Below are 21,948 nucleotides of genomic sequence, written 5' to 3' on the forward strand. Positions count from 1 at the left end.
TTTTAAAAACCCTCATTATAAAATCAAAAAGTGTTAAGAATGTTTTATGGTTCATATTTGCAAAACATGTGATAAATGATATTGAACAGAGTAGGCTTGCCTGGGACAATTTGCTAAGGAAAAGCATATTTATAGAAAAACCTTTATGTATCTGATTCAATACAATACATATTCCTAATATGAATTTTCCAAAATTGATCACTTGGATAATCTCAAAAACATTAAAAGGATTTGATCCTGGTTAGCACTTAGATGGGGCTATAGGAATACAGACTAAAGTTGGAATTCCAGAAAACATCCTAGAAAAAGGCAATGGTAAACTGCTTTGCCAATAAATCAATGGAAACTGAGCTGAACTCAGGACAGACTTGTCTCTTTCACTCTTTCATACACAAAGAACAGGTTCCACTATTGTGTATACTATTCACTATTGTGTCTTTCCTCCCATATTCTAAAGCAAAATTAGATGTGTAAATCAATCTCATATCTTCAGTAGTTACTTAAATGAGAAAACAGACTCAAGGAGGAATTTAATATTTTACACTGTCTAAAAAAAAAACAATCCAAGGGATGAGATAATCAAATGGATTAACTTAACTAGTGAAAGAATTTTATCAAGGATTCCTTTTGTCAGCCTTATAAATCAGTTTTCCATGTAGTCCTGCACTGTGCTTTTTTGTAAAAAAAAAAACAAAAAAAACCAAAAACCAGGTGCCAGAACTCACACACGTTATACAACCCGCCTTGCCTACCCTACAAGTTTCCATCCAAAAAAGGTACAGGAACTCTGTTCTGGGTGTTCTATGACAAAAAAAGCCCTGGTCCTGCATATACTGCATCTCCCAATCAGCTGCTAAGGATTGGAGGATTCCTGATAAAAGTGTGAATGGGCTGGATATAACATTTCAGAGTTTTTTAAAAACGTAAACCTTTTTCATGTAAACCTAGGTTGAGGAGTTTGATATGGTAGACAGTATCTCACGGCTCCAGGTTTTGATACATTTTTTCCTATGATATGGAAAGTGGGCACTGGATGAAGATAGATGGTGTATACCTCAAATTAATCAAGGTGCCCTGTAAGACTTGGAATTAAGAGAAGAACAGGGTGATGGGCTCCTTTATAGGATGGCATGGAATCGATGGGGGGAGGGGTCTGCTGCAAGAAGGAAAAAAATTGATTCTGAATAATCATAAGATGGTTGGATATAAAGAGACGTTTGAGACAAAACTTGTAGGAATGGAACCAGTATCTGTATCTCATCTGTGCAGATCTGTATTCCCATTCCTACAAGTTGTTGAAGTGCAATGGAAAGTTCCAGCACAAATTAGAAATTGTGTTTTCCCCAAGTGAGCATGATGTTTGCTGATTATGATCCCAGAGGAACACACCTGGTCCTGCTTTGTGGTTCTCAATTCATCTGAATCTATCTCCAGAGTAGAATTTATGAATCAGGGAAAATGACATTATACTAAGAGTTGTTTTCCTGTTGGATTCATGCCTGTACATAAGAGCTTGTAAGAGGACTGTCTTCAAACAGCTTGACTCTTCTGGTCATAGTGTTATTGTTTGGCAAATAAAACCAATCAAATATTTGGGAAATGTGTTCTGAGTTAACTAGGCAGAAATGGTAAACTATGGAATGAGCTATTGCTTTTTTTCATTCTCTTCTTTTTGGAGAATTTATTTATTTATTTATTTATTTATGAGATTTGTATACCGCTTTAAGTGCAAGCACTCTCTAAGCGGTGTACACCAGTAAGCAATGTATATATATATTTTACATTGCCCCCAACAATCTGGGTCCTCATTTTACCTACCTCGGAAGGATGGAAGGCTGAGTCAACCTTGAGCCGGTGAGATTTGAACCGCTGACCTGCTGAACACAGTCAGCTAAAGTGGCCTGCAGTACTGCACTCTAACTGCTGCGCCACCTCGGCTCGTATGATTAGGTGAGGCTTCTTTAAGCAGGACTGCACAGAATGGCTAACTGTGGAAGTATTATTGGGCTCATAATTGCCTGAATGCTGTTTTGGGTTCCTTCCTTTACAGAATTGATTGAGTTTTTATGTTCACATAATACTCTGGCCCCATTAGGCTAAGCATAATTTTATGCTTCAGTAGAAAAAAACACCAAGTGATTTGGTAGCATGCATACTGAGAACTTCTTTTAAATAACAACAAAGTATCAGTTAAAAAAATAAATCATATCTATTTTAATGCCACGAAACTTCTCCAGAAGAGGGGCTTTGAAACATGTAGCTCCCCAACAGCTCTTTCTGAATTGCTAAAACTGCCACAACTATTTCATATTCAAGTAGTTGTTTCAGAAGATGCTCCTGGCAATCTCTGCATATATGTGCTTCTGAAGTGGCCCTACTATCTCTGCAGTTTCCATGGGTTCTGATTCTAGTAGAAACTGACAGTTATGAAAAGAAAAAGCTAAAAACAGAAAAAATAAAAATAAAAAGTCTTGAGTAAACAATTTACAGAAATACTTATTTACCTGTCTGTCATAGCAATTTGTTCTAACATTGCAGATCCAGTGTTTGTCTTCCAATTTCCAGATATAGAAGTTCTCCTATGGAGAAATAGAAATGCTAAAGAAGCACACAGGTCTTTTCAATTTAATTTTGTTATTAACTGTTCGTTTATTAGGAAAAAATGCTTCCCAGCACAAATGTGAAATATAAAATAAAAAATAATAAAAAGATCCTAAATAAACAAAAGTATGCAATTCGATTTGATCAAGAAAGTAGATACTGATTCTTCATTAAATCAACTTGCAGTCATTTTAACAACACAAAGGATAAACTTAAGAATTTAAGTTCAGTGAAGCCATGTTAAAAGAGAAAGCATTCCTGCTCAACTTAAATAAATACCTGATTATGACAGATAATTGGAATTGTGTTAATAATTATATAATTGCATAAAAAACTATATGATTAATCAATACACCATGAGATCTGAATCTTTAACCAGTATTATGGGTAAAAACTGTGTGCCTTGCACTGTATTTTTAGGGAAAAATTAGTAGATAGTTTAATGTCTGCTTTTGTGGTGTTTGTTTTTTACACTGTGTCACTTCTTTGAAATGTACTAATAATGCAATGCCCACATGTATAAATCTTTAAACATTACAACATCTCTGAAATTGGGAATTCCCAACTACCTGTAGTTAACTGCACATAAATTAATTATCACATAAGTAACAGAAGATTGCAATACCAGAGGTTTTGAAAACAGCATTGAAGCTGTCAAGGTAGCTTATATTTCCCTTGCCACCTCTTAAACTAATTGGTCATTGTGCTAAAACCACAAGTATACAAAAGCAGGTTAAATTTTATTATGGAACATTTAGCTGCTGACTAAACATCAAAATAATGTTGATTTGAGTATAGCTATGACTCAAGTATTTAATACGATTTAACTGTAAAAGCTAAAGGATTTTATCTCAAAGGTTCTACTATCCCATGAGAAGATGTACTAAAAATAAAAATGAAATTTAAGTTAAATTAAATATATTCATATTTCTGTTTGAAAAATAACAGTGTCAAGATTTATTCTATATATAAATATGAAATAAAAAACTAGAGAAATAGACTACTCACACAGTACAAAACCACTTTACTATCGCATCCCTCACAGATGGCCATCTAGCTTTTGCTTAAATACCTTCTCTGGCAAGTCTGCCATCTCTCGTGATAGTCTATGCTACTATTGCAGTTGCAGTTAACACAGGGATATTTTTCCTGATAGCCAACAGAAATGTATTTTCTTTGAATGTATACTTATTTTTTCTTATCTTGCCTTCTGAAGCACACTGAACAATTCTGTTCCATTCACTACATGGCAACTTTTCAGATAGTGAAAGAGAACTGTCATGCCCACAGTCTACTCCTCTGGAGAATATGATGATTTATTTGGATTTATATTATATTTATAGACAATTTATTTTATTGTTGATTGATTGATTTCCTGATGTATGCCATTCAGAGTCACTTGTTAAGATGGGCAGCTATAGAAATCAAATAAATAAATTGTTCTTTTGCAATTACTTTATGACATGTTGTTTTCTCTGTTGAATAATACTGAAGTTCATTTGGATTGTTTTAAATGAACTGCAACACAAATTTGATGAATATGGAATACATAAATAAAATACAGGAAATGATATTAAATAATTTTCATATTTATTCAGAATGTGTCTTGTTCTCACTCTATTTTAATATATATGTTTGAAAAAAGGAAAGATTCAGTTCATTTTTCTGAATAATTTGGATCCATTATTAGAACTGATGATTGTCCTTTCTGCTAAAGAAAACAGATTACTTACCTTTCCCAAAACAGAGTAAATAATGTTCATTCAATTTCAATGTGGAAGAACAACAACATCATACAATCCCAGAATCTATTTGCTCACATGTAGGCTTTATAGTTGTTTCCAATCTTTTGGATCCTGATGTCATATTTGGAGTCTATGTAGGGTTCAGTAGTAGCATAGGTCTGGGTAAGTGCTACCACACTAGCTATATCCTGAAAATCATAATGGTTGTCTACTTTGACCTGTTTTCAACATCCAGAGTTATTTTGCATATGGAAACAAAAAAGAAAAAAAGAATAAGCAGGAATTAAATTTCTCGGTATTTCTAAGCATAATAGATTTCTCAGAGAAATACATTACTAGTCATTCTTAACGACCAATAATAGTTGAGACTTGATAGTAAGGATTGTTGATCATCTCTCTGCATTAGTCCCCTCCAACTTCCACATTTGTTGTACTACAATCATCCATAGATAGGAATTGATTGTTTGAGGGACAGGTAATACAATGCAACCCATGTAGAGACCAGCAGGTTGGAAAAGTCTTTCACATACAGTATAATTTTTCAGACAGATTTAATATTCTACCCAAAATGAAGACTTCATGATATTCCATTAATAAAATTACCCTGAAAAACAGTTTTGATAAGTTTTCCCCAAAGCAAAATCAATGGGCTGGGATCTGGCAAATTATAGAACTAATATACAATTAGATGAAATCTTTCTACTTTTGAAACAAAGCATTTTCTTCAAAGAATTTTTACTCCTTAAGGTGTATTTCAGCTTAAAATGATTTGAGTCTTATGAGTTTTTAAACCTGTGCTCAAGAGACTAACATACTGTTTATACCTTAAATTAAGCAAATACTAAGTGGCAGACTCCATAGTACGTATGTCAAAAATTTCCATAATAACTGCTTGAAGTTTTAATCTTTTTTGTTAGAGAGTTTGAACTGACCAATATTTACATAACCAACTTCTAAAAAATAATTTAATCTTTCCCCAACATACATAACTAAAGCATGATCACCTTTCCCATGCCTGAATGAGCATGTCCAATTTTCACAACAACAGGAAATGTTGGCAATGTCAGCTGGGGGAAAGAAAGAAAGAAAGAAAGAAAGAAAGAAAGAAAGAAAGAAAGAAAGAAAGAAAGAAAGAAAGAAAGAAAGATTTAAAATAGTTACATAACCAATGAATAATTCATTATTAAGATCTTGTTTCTCTGTAGATAAAAAGGTTGCATTAGAAGTCTTTTAAAATGCCATGTAATCTCCAAAGAACCTTAGGGCAGGACAATATTTATTTTCCAGAAGTGTTCGCCCTTTACAAATGATATAGTCTGTATAATCAGCATAGTGATTACAAACTAGAACTAAAAGTAAAACTTAGTATTAAAACATAGGGTTTTAATTCATTATTTACTCAGATAACATGTGAAATGGAAAATCTGATTTACAGTATACAGTGGCGGGATTCAACCAGTTCACACCACTTCAGCAGAACCGGTAGCTAATTTTTTGTTGCCCAGGCCCAGAATGGACTTCCGGAAGCAGCATCCACACAGAGAATCAGTTATTCACATATTTGAATCCCACCACTGAGTATACCACACAGGTACAATTTTGCTAAATATTCCAAAACTGACTAGAATTTACTTTGTGTTCTGAAACACTGTGTGTGTTTCTTCTATAAAAAAAACTCTCATGTTTTCACCAATAATATGCTTTTGGCTTAAACAAAGGAAAAACAATCCCCATGTCAGGAACCCTAAAAGTTACTTAAGATAAGGCTGGATTGTCAGATTTTCTGCCCCCAATAGAAAAAGTTTAGTCTGCTGAAATTAAATTGCTGCTTGGTCTAAGAGGAAGTAGATTATCATTAGCAAATTTAGGGGAGGGAAACTGAACAGCGAAAGAACATTTTCTTCAAGCTGGCCAGTCCTTCAGTTGTGTTTCAAGCAGCATGAATTCTCTATTCAACACCTTGTTATTTTCACCACTGCTCCTTCTAACCCTCAATATTCGGGATCTGACTGAAGCTTGCAGCTGTAGGCCAGCTCATCCACAGGAACAAATCTGTAATTCTAATATTGGTGAGTCATGAATAATAATAATAATAAAGTTGGAAGGGACCTTGGAGGTCACCTATGCTTTTTACTGGACAGACTAGTAGAGAGGTTTAGAGACATGATTAGCTGTATGCTCACATCTCTGCAATGCTCTAGGGTTCCTATCTAAGAATGAAAATCAGCACTGTAAAAGAAAAAGGTTAAACACTACCACACTGGGTTCCCAGGATAAAATGAATTTCAAAAGCATGTAAAACTGTTTAGTTTATCTTTAATAATTTATCCCTCTCTGTTTAGGTACCAGAGTTTGTTAATTCACGTTTCTATATATGAAACATATATATATATAGTCTCTCTCTCTCTCTCTCTCTCTCTCTCTCTCTCTCCTGCCAAGTATACAATCTGCATAAAGTTTACCATTATGAATATATTAAAGATTTATAATGTGATAATATGAAGAATATGTGACATTTTGTCATTTTATCAATTCAAGATATAGCTTCTATTCAGAATTGAAGAACAAATGTAAAACATTAGTTTCAAAAAAGTCACAAAATTAGCATTTGTATGGAAGAGACAGATCCTTTTGCATACTGATTAGTTGCTTTCCTATGTTGATAAAATCTTTGTATCTATGACAAGCTCTAACCTAAATAAATCCATCAAGAAAATTACCTAAACTAGACAAGCAGTATAAAATGTAGGAGAAAAATAATTCAATTTAATAATAAAATTCAAAAAACAATTCACAAAATGTATGTGTTTGATGCTATGCATTCTTATCATATGTACCATTTTTCTGAAATATCAAACATATTAACACAGCATGTAATTTTGATCAGTTGAGATAAAATAATTATAGAAAGTTAATTTCTGATTTAAGTTTATATTTATATTTCTTTAAAATCCATAGCTCCATAGTTTTGATAGCTTAAGATGAAATGACTAGTTTCTAGGCAGCTTAATTACAAATCACTCAATATTACTTTAGATGGAAAACTAAAACTAAAAATACATTATTTCAGCTGCAGAATTGTTTATTCAGGGCTCTTGGTTTTTAATCTGTTGAGTACTTGTGAGAAGCAAAAGCATGTGAGTATTGGTCTATTCTGCATATACAGAAAATCATATTACACAGTACAAATGTTTTATACTTGTAATCATACAAAACAAATATATAGCAGGTACTAATAGTGAACTCGGTGGTTGATGCTAAAATGGTTGGCGACATCAAGAATGAAAGGGGAAACAAGGCTACAGAAATGTAAATAATATTTAAGAAAGAATATTTTAAAAAACAGATCCATAGTAGAACATCCTCCAGAAATTTTACTGCAACTGTACATGCAAAAATATTCATCATAAAATAGACAGGAATAAAATATTCTGGGACAGAAAATGCTGGCAGAAAGACTCAAATATTTATAGTCTTTAATACATTAATCCTGCTCCCATCTAAATATATTTATTTTTTGTGGTAAACTGCATGGTCACTGTCATTTAAATAGAACTTCAGGATATTATTCATAAAAGTCAATTCTACTAAGTGCTTGAATATTTACTCATTATGTGATTATTTTCTACCATTTAACTTTTATTTATTTACTTGAAGGATTCTTGGTGCTCTCTGAGCACTAAGGACTCCTTATTTCAATCCTGAGCTACAAATATTCTCCTTTATTGATATTTATTTATTTAAATTTAGTGGCTGCCCAGCTCCAATGGATTCTTTAAAAAAGGAATGAGAAATAATAATGGGAGAAGAAAAAATGATACACTATCTACTGAAGCTATTTACAAATGGATATTCTATAGTTGTTATATAATAAGGCTGCTTATATGTAGATCTTGAGTGAAAAACAACAACAACAACAAAAAAAAAACCAGCTGTGTTCTATATCATTGCAAAACAGTGGTCTCTAGAGTGTGGAAGAACTGGAAGTCAAGGAAATTTACCATACTTCAACAGCAGCAAATGAAGCATTTCATAGGGCACTAAGTTAACATTTTCTTTGCTAACCACTTTCAGAGAAAATTTATTTGATGGACAATCCATTAATTTGTTAATAATTCCTAATCCATTCATGATTCTTCTTCCTGTAACATAAAACTTTTGATCTGAGAATAAATAAACTTGATTCTCCAGTTTATAGTGAAGCATATCTCTTATGTCTATGGAGATTCTCAGTCATCCAGGTCATAGTTATCCCAGATACTTTTTCACGAGGCAACTGGACTTCCTTGTTTTTCTTTGAAAATGCTTCGCTTCTTATCTAAGAAACTTCTTCAGCGAAACATCTTCAAAGAAAAACAAGAAAGTCCAGCTGCCTCGTGAAAAAGCATCTTTGGCATATCTGTTATGGTTGTGCCAAAATATCAAACTAAAAATATTTCAAAATGGAATGTTTCAAACTAAAATTCAAAATGCTTTTTTCAATTGGCTTTTTCAGCAAGTGGGAAGTACTAAGACTTCAAAATTCTTCCAGCAACAATCAGAAGAGACTGTTTCATATTTAGGCCAACATTTTCGAAATGACATTTAAAAAAAAAAGAATTGAAACAGTGATGTTATAATGCTAGGATATGTCCAGCCATCTGTGTGCTTAGGCAAGGTAACAAAGATTGGCAGGAACAACTTGAATAGGCTGTTATAGGAACTCAGATATTTTAAAAGTGGCTACTTTTCCTAAAAGATGTTTCATTATTTACACATCATCTAACAAGGACTTGCATCCATATTGCAACAGAAAGAACAGAAAGTACATTGGAAATCGAATGGCTAATAAACCACAGATATGATAACAGGACTAAAAAATTGATATATTTCCCTAAACCACAGATATGATAACAGGACTAAAAAATTGATATATTTCCCTGTCTTGGCAAATATTTCTCTGTCTAGGCAAGTGAATGAGTAATAAATAATCTTCCAAGATTTAATCATTCTTGTGAGAGATTAACTTCCCACTTCCTTACTTACTGCACATCCCATTAGCAATTTGATATTTCTTAAGGCATTAGCAACCTGAATTTGTGCATATAAAAATTTGTTCTAGATAGTGTACAATGAAAAGACTTGCCTGAATGCTGAAGGATCCTGTGACATGGGATAACATTTAATACAAGTAATATAACTTATATTAGTATAAGTTGTATAGTTACACTAATTTAACAACCATGGCAGTTATAGCTCAGGAAATCAGGCATGACTCATTTGGTAACTGCCTTCCTTAGCTACAGAAATTCTGGTCACAATTGTGATCGTAAGTCAAGAACTCCCTGTGTCTGCATATTATATCATTTTTCTTAATCTATCTTTGAGGAAAATTGGTACTCTGTTTTTCAATATTGGGAACTTTAAGATGAGTGGACTTCAACTTTCAGAATTCCCCGCCAGGAATACTGGGAATTCTGGAAGTCGAAATTCATCCACTTTAGAGATGCTAAGATTGAGAAAGCCAAAACTGCTGGGAAGAATCCCTGAAAATAGAGGAAAGGGAGCTGGCCCAGACCATCAACAGTCTCCTGCCATAGCAGTTCGTTCTTTCCCTCTTTCAGCGGGCCCATATATAATTGCCCTGTGACAAAGAGAGAAGTTCTTTTTAGTGTTTGAAAACTATTCTTGATTTACTGTATGTCTGTTTATCATCATAGTGCATAAGCTAATTTGTGTCTTGAAAGACAGGATGTAACTCATTTTAATAAAATAAATAATTATTTTCACATTACTATGACTTTTTGGGGGGAAACAGGTATTTTTTCAGTCAATTTTTATTAATAATGTTTAATTTTATTTCAGTGATTCATGCAAACATACAGAGTAAAAAAGTGGTTAAAGATTCGGATTCTTGGAAAATCATCAAGTATGAAGTCAAACAAATAAAGGTATCTAAAACCCTTTTTCTGTTTTAAGGCATAAATGATAGAAAAAGACATGCATTTAGGAGATTAAAATTTGCTTTGTGTCATTCTATTGACATTTACAACCAGTGCTTCAATAGGGAGTAAAGACAACTGTAGATGGATAGTGCTCATGCAAATCTTCCATTTCAGAAGTGAAACAAAGCAGGAAGTAAACAGGCTATTCCAGGGCTTTTTTTCTCATAGAACACCCAGAACAGAGTTCCGGCACCTTTTTTGGATAGAGCCTTGTAAAATAGGTAAGGCAGGTTTGTATGACATGTATGAGTTTTGGCACCTTTTTTTTTTTTTTTTTAGAAAAAAAGCACTGGGCTCTTCTCACTATTTTAGTTAACAAGGTAGCATCGCTGTTCTTATAATGCAGTGTTTCTCAACCTTGACAATTTTAAGGCATGTGGACTTCAACTTCCAGAATTCCACAGCCAGCAATGCTGGCTGTGGAATTCTGGGAGTTGAAGTCCACATGCCTTAAAATTGTCAAGGTTGAGAAACACTGTTATAATGCAAATCTACAGCTCTGAATAGGAGTCAGTGAGCAGAATTGTCTCACTTATTATCCAATAATGCCAATAGTGCCTCTTCCCACTATCTTTAGCTTTGCATAAAAAAAATACTTCTCTCAAAAAAAACCAAACCAAAAAAAAAAAAATTGAAAGTATCTCATCTGCTCACCATAGTGGCTATCTGACATGATTTATACTTTAGTCCCTGACCTGCAGCTCTGGAACTATGCTGGCAGATCAAGGATTGGGAATTAGGTGCTCCTGTACAGCTCTCCTGTAGAAATTATTGGAACAAAATGCTCCTGTGCAGCTGCAAACAAATGTTACCCATGTGCAAAAAATATTTAACTGTGTCAAGAGGAAAACAAGCCAAGAGAGATCCAGAAAGACTGTCAATTAATCAGTGGAAAACTCAGTTTCCTCTTCAACTGGATTGGAACTCATTTCTGAGTCAACACCTTTAGTTACATAAGAACTCAGTAGGTAAGGGAGAAAAATAGCATCTCATCCATAGTCAGAATAAATGACTTTGAATTTGAAAACAACCAGTGTAAATTTAATTACAAATATGTGTGTCAGAAACAAAACTTGAATAATTCCAAACATTAGTTTTGCAAATAGACCATTCTTGTATGACCAGAATTTATGTTTTTTGAAACAATACAGCATTACAGAAATATGAAGAATCCTTAAGACACAAGAGAAACAAAAGCATAGTATATTTTAAGAGATCTAATATCCCACAACAAAGTTAAGAGAGAAAAAAGGAATAATTTGATCTGTAAATAATATCAACTTTATTTCATATATATTACCAGATTTCCTACCAGGATGATGTCTGTAAGGTAATTAAAACATATTGATTAATAACCTTAAAAATATATTGGTAGGATCAGGTTATATGAGATTATCAAGAGCTGTGGTGGCACAGTGGTTAGAACGCAGTATTGCAGGCTAATTCTGCCAACTGCCAGCAGTTTGATCCTGACCGGTTCAAGGTTGTCTCAGTCTTCCATCCTTCCAAGGTTGGTAAAATGAGGACCCAGATTGTTGGGGGCAATATGCTGACTCTGTAAACCGCTTAAAGAGGGCTGTAAAATACTATGAAGTGATATATAAGTCTGCTATTGCTATCTGTTCTGCACACCTTTGCTAGAAAAAGGATTCTGTTTTTCCCATTTAGTAACTACTGTTGATTCACCTACTATTGACTATATTGGCTGTTACATTTTTTTGCACTGCCTTTTAGAATGAGAACTTGGGTATAGTATAGTAAATAGTTTTGGTCCTTTGTAGAGATGATGTTATATAAAGCACAATCTTTCTAGAAACGTTAAAACAAATTAAATAATTATCAACGTTATTTCAAGTAGGAACTAAGAGATTATGACATCAACAAATATACTAAATTTTTACACTATAATAACCATTTACTCCCAATGGGATTAATGCATGCATATATGATTTTTTTTCCTTCCAAAGAGAGAAAAAACAGGAGTAATACATTTCCCCTCTGTTTATATTACTGTTTATGGCAACCATTGGTTACTTTTTTTTTCTTACTCCAAGTGCAACTCGGATTTGCAGCAAACAAAAAGCCAAACTGGTTATTCCTGTTTGTATAGAGTTTCCTTATTGGAAGAAAGATTATTCTGCCCAACAAGGCTATCCAAGTTGTATTCCTACGTGGTAGTAGCTGGAATTCATATTTTCTTTTATTAGTTTGGCAGTATGAGGTCTATGTTTGCTTCTGGAAGATGGAAACATAGCCACCTCTATTCATGATTTGTTATTTCCAAATTAAATAAATATAATAAAGATGCTTAATGTACTATAGAAAGCAGCAGCTTACCTAAAATGGATTTTTATGTACTAATTATCTGTTTTGAAATACCTGCCCTATCATTTCATTTCTGTTCCCAATTCAAAGTACTGATTTTAATTATCTTTAGAAAGGATTTTGTCCCTGTGTTTTTAAAAATATTTTTATTTGACATTTTTTCTTTTTCCATACAGTTTGCAAATGATTTTATTTATATATTTATTTATAACATTTGCATAATCATCCATCTTAAAACCAAACCCAGGCAGCTTACAACCAACAAAACAGTTATGGAATCATACAACCAATAATGATAAAACTAAAAAGCAGGAAAATCTGGAACTACAATGATATTGAGGCCAACTCTCATCTCAGCTTCACCTTGCCTTATCTTATAGCCTGGGGGGGAAGCCATGTTTTGAGTGCCCTCTGAAAGGGTAAGGGGCTTTTTGGATGTCCAGAGGGACAGTGTTCCATAGGGCAGGGGGCGTAATGGAAAAGGACCCACAAGATGGCAATGTTTCAGAGATCTGGAACATGCTACCCTATTCACTTTGGTTTTAACTTTAGAAATTAACATGAACGTCATATATTCGTAATTTAAGAGAACTAAATAATCCTATAAGCAAGATTTTAGTGAGAAAATATTTTGTATTATGATTTACCATGCCTAGTTGGGAATTACTATTTTGAATAATAAAATGAATTTAAATCAAGACAGTGACTATTATTTATTTTTTTAAATTTATATACCGCCCATTTCACCAAGAGGTGACAGGTAGTCCTTGACTAATTAGCACAACTCAGAATAGAAATTCCATTATTAAGTGATATGGTTCCTAAGTGAGTCATGCCCAATTTTATGATCTTTTTTCCATAGTCGTTAAGCGAATCGCCATAGTCAATAAGGGGTCTGATTTTTCCCATTGATTTTGCTTGGTCAGATGCTGGCTAGGAAAGATGCAAATGTGACCCCAGTATACTTTACAACCCTTCCTTTACAATGATTTTCTCCTTTGTAGAGTTTTCTCTCACGGCCAGTTATTGTTTGATTATGTACCACCAAGTCATTCTTGACTCTTAGTGACCACTTAGATTTTTTCCATGAAGATCTGTCCTTATACTGACCATTCAGCTCTTCCAACTCTACAAAGGGGAAAACCATTGTAAAGGAAGCTTTGCATAGTAGTCCTTGACTTCTAACCCCTAATTTAGTGACCTTTCAAAGATACAATGGCATTGAAAAAAGTGACTTATGATTAATCCTTGCACTAATGATCTTAGCAGACTCCACACTGTCATGTGTTCAAAATTTGGGTACTTGGCAACTAGAATTTTACAACGGTTGCAGTGTCTAGGGGTCACATTTGCAACTTTTCTAGTTAGCTTCTGATAAGCAAACTCAATGGAAAAAGTCAGATCCCTTAATGACTATGGTGATTGCTTAACGACTATGGCAAAAATATCATAAAATTGGGCATGACTCACTTAGGAATCAGACTTTTCCCATGACCATTGTAACTGACTCTATCTACTTTTCTACTGATTATCCTCTTCTTTTTTCCTTCCATCTTTCCTGGTGTTAGAGCCTTGTCCAGGAGACTAGATTTTCACATAATGTGTCCATAGTAGGGTAACTTCAGCTTTATTGTTTGTGCTTTGAGTGAGGACTTGTGAGGGTTTGTTCAATTATCCATTTGCTGTTTTCTTGACTGTCCATGGTATTACAATTAAAGTACCAATCTAATTCATGTATGGGTGTCCACTGTAAAACCAACAACCCCCTGCCAACAACAAGTAATCAAACAAGTCACTGTTCCTATGTTGTCTTGTATAGAGATTTAGAAAGCACAATAGAAAAAGTGGGAAGCTAAATAGTGCAGAAGTTACTATTACAATAACACAGCATAATGTTAACCTGCTTTATACAGGCTTACATAGAATTTTATTTTTCCTAATAGATGTTTAAAGGTTTTGAAAAGGTGAAAGATGTTCAGTATGTTTTTACACCATTGACAGAGGCAACCTGTGGGATAAAATTAAAGAAGAAGAATGAGTATCTCCTTTCAGGTATAGTATATTAAGTTGTTAAATTCCATACAAAATCAATATTTGAGCCTTACAGCCATCAGTGACATTTCTGTTAAAAATGTAAACATTTCTAGAAAACTCTCTCTTTCTCTCTCTCTCTCTCTCTCTCTCTCTCTCTCCCTCCCTCCCTCCCTCCCTCCCTCTCTGTAGCATTTAGAAATAAACTGGATCTACCTCCTAAAATAAATTAAAATAAATCAATATTTTTTATTTCCCTGTGGGAAGAATCCATAGAAAGAAATATTTTGGGAAATATTAAAAAGGCAGAATATATTTCCCCAAAGGATTTTAAAGGCAGAAACCAAACCCCTCCCTCAAGTCTCTCTGCCCCCAACTCTGCAGAAATGCAAATGTGAAAGATTGTCAGAAAGATTGGAGTCAGGAAGCTAGCATTAGAAAGATAAAGATCCCTAGAATCAACAATCCCTCACACCAAAAAAATCCAGTCTCTCTGCCCCCAGCTCTGCAGAAATGCAGATGTGATAATCTTGTCAGAAAGATTGGAGTAAGGAAGCTAGGATTAGAAAGATAAAGATCCCTAGAATCAACAATCCCTCACACCAAAAAAATCCAACACTTATCAGCCACAGCCCCAGGGAAGCAGTATATAACCATTGGAATATAACAGGATTAAACCACTACCATCAGAATACCACAAAGGCAGACTCAGATTCAGATCAAAGTTCATGCCACAGGAACAACTCCAAACAAAAGTCGAAGAAGGTATAATGACCCACCACTCCCTACTACATGTGGTCAGTATTTTTCCAGAGCCATCTTTCTGTCTGGCTCTCCTCTTCAATAAACTGCAATCTTCTTTCTAAAGCAGTGTCCATTTTGTTTATTTCTGGTTTGGACTGGACCCTGATGAAGAGGGGATTGGACAAGATTTGTAAGTATTGGTGACATATAAAGTTAAATCATAATTGCTGGGTCTATAATAGGTTATATATTCTACTAGACAATTTGATTGATTTAGTGCCTGTGGATTATGTCTTTGGCATTGAGAATGTCTGAGTCCCTTGTTTCAACATTTTCTTTGATTCAGGTAAAATGGGGAATGATGGAAGAATTTTTATTTCCTTATGCAATTTTATTAAACCATGGAATGAACTTACTCTCGCTCAAAAGATAAATCTACATAAGAATTATGAAATGGGCTGTGACTGTAAAGTAAGTATAAAAATTAGATTTTTCATATATTCTATACCTCTCATGAGCGCTGGTACAATTTTCTCATATGTCCCTTTAGTAGGTATTTACTATTAGAAAATCAATATGAGATGTTCCTGCAAACTTCACTAACAACAAAGGTGTAGCAAAAGAGATTCAAAAGATGACTTTTTCTTAAAATTAAGGTTGGCAGAGCTTACAAAACTGTCAGGAAAAGAAGTTCTAATAATAGAATAGGATGTTCTGAAGTCAGAACTTTTCAATCTCTAGACATTTTGCATATTACTGGTTATAAGTGTATAAAATTAATACCTTATAATTATCATATTCAGAACTTATTGTTCCTGTTTATGTTACCGCTTAGCTTTTCAAATAGATTTGTTGGATCATGTGGTCATTAATACATATTTTAAGATTCTGCCCATAATGTCTTCCATGACCACCAACTTATTTTTAAGATCCAGATATACCTGCACTGATATTCAATAAAGTATGTCCTCAATTGTGCATACTTGAATTCAATCTCTCTTGAAACTTCCCTAATCAATGCAGAATGGATAAATAAATCTTAACCTGTAACACTACCTGGATATATTTAAATGGTTACAGAAAGTATAATTCAATTCAAGTAATATCTATTGTTTTAAGATAATTTGTTTACGTTAGTCATTTAAGAATTAATCTTACCCTTAATCTAATTAGCCCATATGCTATCAAATAATTTCTGGGTTTTTTGTTTGTTTGTTTTTTTAAAAAAACCTTTCACTAGACCAGGGCTTTTCAACCAGTGGTACGGGTACCACCTGTGGTACATTGGCACCTGGCAGGCGATACGCGACCATCCTAGAAAAGTGGTAGTGGGGGAGGGGAATGAGCTGAACTGGTGGCAGCACCGCACAAGCCTGAGCAAGAGATGGCTGGAGCTGCAGGGCTGTCAGGGCTCAGCAGAAGCGCCAGGATCAGTGCCGCTTTCCACTGATCAATGCTTCTTTGGGGCTGTCAGGGCTCAGTGGAAGCACCAGGATCAGCGCCAGGCTCCAGCTGGAGCTCGATGCTGATCCTGGTGCTTCTGCTGAGCTCTGAAGAAGTACCAATCACCTGGAAAGCCACACTGATTCTGATGCTTCTGCTGAGCCCAGAAGAAGCGCCAATCAGCTGGAATGTTGCAGCATCTCCAGGGTCTTATGATTTACATTCAGATGCTTGGCAACTGATTCATATTTATGATGGTCACAGTGTTCCAGGGTCATATAAAGTGACCAGAACCTGCTGCAACCATCCAGCAGATGGGGGGAATAAAAATCAAACACCCCCACCCCACCCCCATTGCCAATCCTCAACAGAAATGCTCACAACAATGAAAACCTCAGACAGGAGAAAGAGCGCCACCGGGTGCTGTCTTGCTCAGCTGTGGCTTGGGGGGCACTTTTTTCAGTGCCATTGTAACTTCAAACAGTCACTAAGCAAACTGTTGTAAGTCAAAGACTACCAGTACTTTATCACTTTTTTCTTTTCTTTTTTCTTTTTTTGGTCATCAAGTTTTTACACCTTGCTAGGTGATTGGTGGTACTCAGATGTTGCCATATCCTAAAAGTGGTACAATGGGTGAAAAGGTTGAAAAGCCCTGCACTAGACCACTGTACTTGTGCATTCCATGCTGCTCTCTGAGCTTGGTTATTTTTTGCAGATGTTTCATAATCCAACTGGGAAATCTCTTCAGTGTACTCTCTGCTCTCTGTTTATATACAGTGGCTTGCTCTATCAGTGTTAGTAGGAGTGTTTTTGTTTTTTTCTTGATACTTCCTTCATTAGGCTGTTGTTCACTGTCTGAGTTGGGTAATGAAATGTCTGCAAAAAAGAAATAACCTTGCTCAGAGATCACTCTTCTAATGGTACTGTACAACTGTATCATCAACATCATTACTTTTTCTTAATACCAAGATAAGAAGGACTAGCACCAAAATATGCATACTGCATACTTCCAAGATGGTTTTCTGCAGTTAATGTGCACACTGTAGACCTCAAGGTGATGCATAACAGTCTTTTAGTTGCACAAAAGCACTTTGGTACAAAACTATAGTCTGTATGTTCAATTAATTCAAGAAAAAAAACCTTGAAATAATATTTTGTATTGATATAGATTTCTATATGACATAATTCATTATGCATTATGTATTTATAATTCTCCAAAGTTCTATCCTTGTCTCATCTCAAGGCACATGTCAATTTTAGAAATAATTTATGAATTGTCGGTACATCTTTACATAGAAAAATGATAAGTAAATGTCTACACATTATAAAATATGATTTCAGAGTAGAAAAACAGAGAACTCATGTAATTTTCTGCACTTAGATTATTGGCTGCCCTGAAGAACCTTGTCCCATCACAACACCCAATGTATGCCTATGGATGGATTGGCTGAAAGAGCAGACGTTCTATGGACGTCAAGCAAATAATTATGCCTGTTTCAAGGACAGTGATGGACCTTGCAGTTGGCATCATGATTCTTCCATCAGTGAACCATAAATAATATAAGTTTTTGGGGAAACCTGAGCGGTTATGTTTATCCATGTTGCCTGTTTAATGGTCCTTTGAACTTTCAATAATTGTCTTTCGCTTAGAATCAAAAGCAGACTGTGCAGTGTAATTAAAACACAGAATACATAGAATTGGCATCCAGAATAATGTAAAAATGACATTCCTGGCAGTAGCTGTTTTCTACAGTTATTTCACTAAATTTGTAAGGAAACATCCCTGTTTTTTAAGAAAGAATGCTTATTTTTTTAAAGAAAGTAAGGTTTATTAAAATTGTAATTTCTACTCCTGTTAATACATTGCAAAATTTGAAATGATTAAAATAATACTGTTTTAATCCGAAACATTACCTTTGAATGAAAAAAGACTTGCTCGTTTCTATAGTCATTTTTTTAAAAAAGAGAAAGAATTAAAAAATAAAATATAATAGGCAGTTGTAAAAAAATTAAAGATAAACTTTTGCCTTCCAAGATCACAGATGGTAATTTTTCTTTTAGTATATATCATCTGAAATGCTTGGTTTCAGTTTTCTGTATTTTACTTTTTATGGCTCAATGTATTTCGTCACGTTATTGAAAGATTTGTTTATAACTATAACAACTATCATAATCAAATAGTCCAATCAATTGGGATATACTGTAAATTAAAACTAGCAATTCTGTTACATAATAATTATGACACTGGACCTGAGCTACTGGAAGGGAGATATGACTACAATAAACAAACCATAGAAATGCATACTTTTGTGAAAAAAAGAATATTTTCTAGTTTGAAATGGTTACCAAGTCTTGCTACTTACATAAGAGTAAATAAAGGAATGTGATGGAAGAAAACATGGGCCAAAAATGATAAGTAATAATCAGTGCAGAATAGGCTAGTTTCCCCCCCCCCCCTCAACTACAAAAGTGTTGAAACCTGGTTAATTCCTAGACAGCGTATTTTGGAAATTTTGAAGCATTAGCACAGGAACATTTTTTTGTAACTCATTAATTGCATTCAGAACCTTCCAGGCAGATTAGTATACATCAGTTTAGAGGCAGTATGAATACATTAGGAATTGGCCATTATTTTCTGGTTCATATCAAACCTTATTTATTTCTTAATTCTTGAAAAAGCTGAAGACTTTTTGAATGATCTTAAAAGCTGAATTATTATCAATTAAACTTTTAATTCATAAATATCAGAGAAGAGCTGGCAGCAGTAAGTTGAGTTTCTTTCCTTATTTCTTTTGTTAATTTTCAAAGCTTTAATGAATAAGTTGATTTCTTAGAGTGAAGAGAGATGTTTTAAAACTACGATGTAAAGTGGGAAATGAAGGTTGATATCTTATTTAAAATATTTTGCAAGAATCAATTCCAGCATATCTGGACCATTTCAAAATCAACTGCAATCTTTTAGCTTTTTTTAAAGGAAGGATGGGCATTTTTAAGCTTTTTTATTTGTGATAAATATCCACCAAGGTATTTCATATAGTTAATGCTAGCTAAATACATATTGAAAATATGCATACAGTAAAAAATAGATAAAGACCACATGCACAGACCCATGATCTATGTAAGACACCAATTTAAAAAATACAAGGTATAATGTTGACTGAATCAAAATCGGTGACAGAACATTTGTTCATTTTGAAAGGTAATAAATTTAAATAGTATTAATAGTTTAATAATTCTATAAACATGATTAAAGCTGAAACTCCACTGGAATCTAAGATAATATTTCAAAAAGACAATGGATTGTGAAATTGATCTTAAAATAAATTTGGAACTTATTAAACTTACTACCTTTGTGCTGGCTTTTTGTTTCTTTTATACTACAAGAAAAAAGTATGCAGTTATTAGAGCAAAATAATTTTTCTGTTGCTCTGTATATGTATAGAAAATATCAATGAACAGCCTAAATAAAAAGGAGAAGACACTAGGAGCCACCTTTCTAACAGCACTATTATATTAAAGTGCTAAAGTTGAGCGGTCAGCCCTGAGCTACAAATATTCTCCTTTATTAGTTTTTGAAGTTTGAATTAAAAGGATGCTGTTTAATGCAATCAGACACCATTTTATATGAACATCAGAATAAGACAATATATGCTGCTTCCAGACATTTCATATACCGGCTCATTTTCAAAGTATAATATATTTAAAAATATCTTGAAGAAATGGCATGGTCGGAATCTCACTTCATGCGCTATTAGTAAAGGTTTCTAACCAGAACTTTGTGTTCTAATTTTAATGTTGAAAAGGTACTCATAAAAGAATGCTAATCTTATGATATAATTTGTTTTTGATATAATCTTTTCCATTTTAATCTTTAATTCATGCACCATTGCAAGTAGAAATCATTGCTGAATGGCCAGGATTTAAGCCTGAATGCACATATATCAAGTCTCTTTGTCACAGACATACAAAAGTTGGGAACTTCTAATTTGAATAGTGAAATGTTAAAACATGAAAATAATTTCCCCTTGGTGCAATGTATGGGCCACTCAAAATCTTTCAGCAATTACCATAGAGAATAATAGCTAATTTATTTCCACCCATCCATAAAAAAAGAATGGATAGATGAGGCTGTGTATGTGATTTTTAGGACATAGGGTATTTTGCTGTTGGCTAGAAATTACTAACTATAGCCTCATTCGCTTGTGTGACTATGAGATATATCTTAAAACCACAACCAGTCTTCTTTCCAACACAATTAAAGCTGATTTCGCACTCAAAATCTGTTTAATTTTTTAGTTAGTAAATATCAGAACAAGCAGAATAATAGTAATAGTAATAATAATAATAATAATAATAATAATAATAATAATAATAATAATAATAATAATAATATACCAAAGAGGCATGGTGGCACAGCTGTTAGAATGCAGTATTTCAGGCTGACTCTGCTCACTGCAAGCAGTTCGATCCTGACCGGCTCAGGGTTGACTGAATTTCCATCCTTCCGAGGTCAGTAAAATGAGGACCTAGATTGTTGGGGGCAATATGCTGACTCTTGTAAACCACTTAAAGGGGGCTTAAGAGCACTGTGGGGCAATATATATAAGTCTAAGTCCTAGTGTTAGTGTTAGTGCTACAGTGTTAGTGTTAGTGCTATAGAAGCATCTAATTCCCAACCCTTTGCTAGCATAGTTGCAAGCTGCAGGCCAGGATGAAGGGACCAAAGAAGAAATCATATCAAAGGATACCCACTATGATGAGCAAATGAGATGGGGTTTAGGACAACTGGATGCAGCCAACTTGCCACAGGCCATCTTGTCATGGGAAAAGAGTTACACTAATATTGAAGAAATGATGCAATAGATGCAAAAGGACAAAATGAAATATGAATGACAAAAATTAAAATAATTTTTAATTATTTTAAATATTTAAATTGAATTGTTGAATTGTCCTGCAATGAATTGTCCCACAGTGAGTTGGCCATGGCGGGTTGTCCTGTAGCAAGTAGGTTGTGGTGAGTTGGCCATGCCAAGTTGTCCCATTCCGTCTAGGTGACCGTGAAAAGCTAAGCTGAA

The 21,948-nt window shown here is 34.1% G+C and overlaps 2 protein-coding genes across 2 annotated transcripts in view; one reads left to right on the forward strand and one right to left on the reverse strand.

Moving 5' to 3' along the window:
• SYN2 (synapsin II) overlaps nt 1–21,948 on the reverse strand; it is a 104,838-nt gene that overhangs the window by 25,671 nt on the left and 57,219 nt on the right. Inside the window, exons 6-8 of the mRNA XM_039342243.1 lie at nt 5,351–5,413; nt 4,422–4,564; nt 2,505–2,579 (exon numbers count right to left, since the gene is read on the reverse strand). Of these exons, the coding sequence (XP_039198177.1) occupies nt 2,505–2,579; nt 4,422–4,564; nt 5,351–5,413 (281 nt within the window). The remainder of the gene's footprint in view (nt 1–2,504; nt 2,580–4,421; nt 4,565–5,350; nt 5,414–21,948) is intronic.
• Nucleotides 5,528–20,217, forward strand: TIMP4 (TIMP metallopeptidase inhibitor 4). Its single transcript, XM_039342244.1, has 5 exons — nt 5,528–6,415; nt 10,191–10,276; nt 14,599–14,707; nt 15,777–15,901; nt 18,255–20,217. Exons 1-5 carry the CDS (start codon nt 6,286–6,288, stop codon nt 18,426–18,428), a joined length of 624 nt encoding a protein of 207 aa, XP_039198178.1. The 5' UTR covers nt 5,528–6,285; the 3' UTR covers nt 18,429–20,217.

This window comes from Crotalus tigris, unplaced genomic scaffold (genome assembly GCF_016545835.1).
Source record: "Crotalus tigris isolate CLP2741 ecotype Arizona unplaced genomic scaffold, ASM1654583v1 scf7180000017781.746583, whole genome shotgun sequence".
Taxonomy (NCBI): Eukaryota; Metazoa; Chordata; class Lepidosauria; order Squamata; family Viperidae; genus Crotalus; species Crotalus tigris.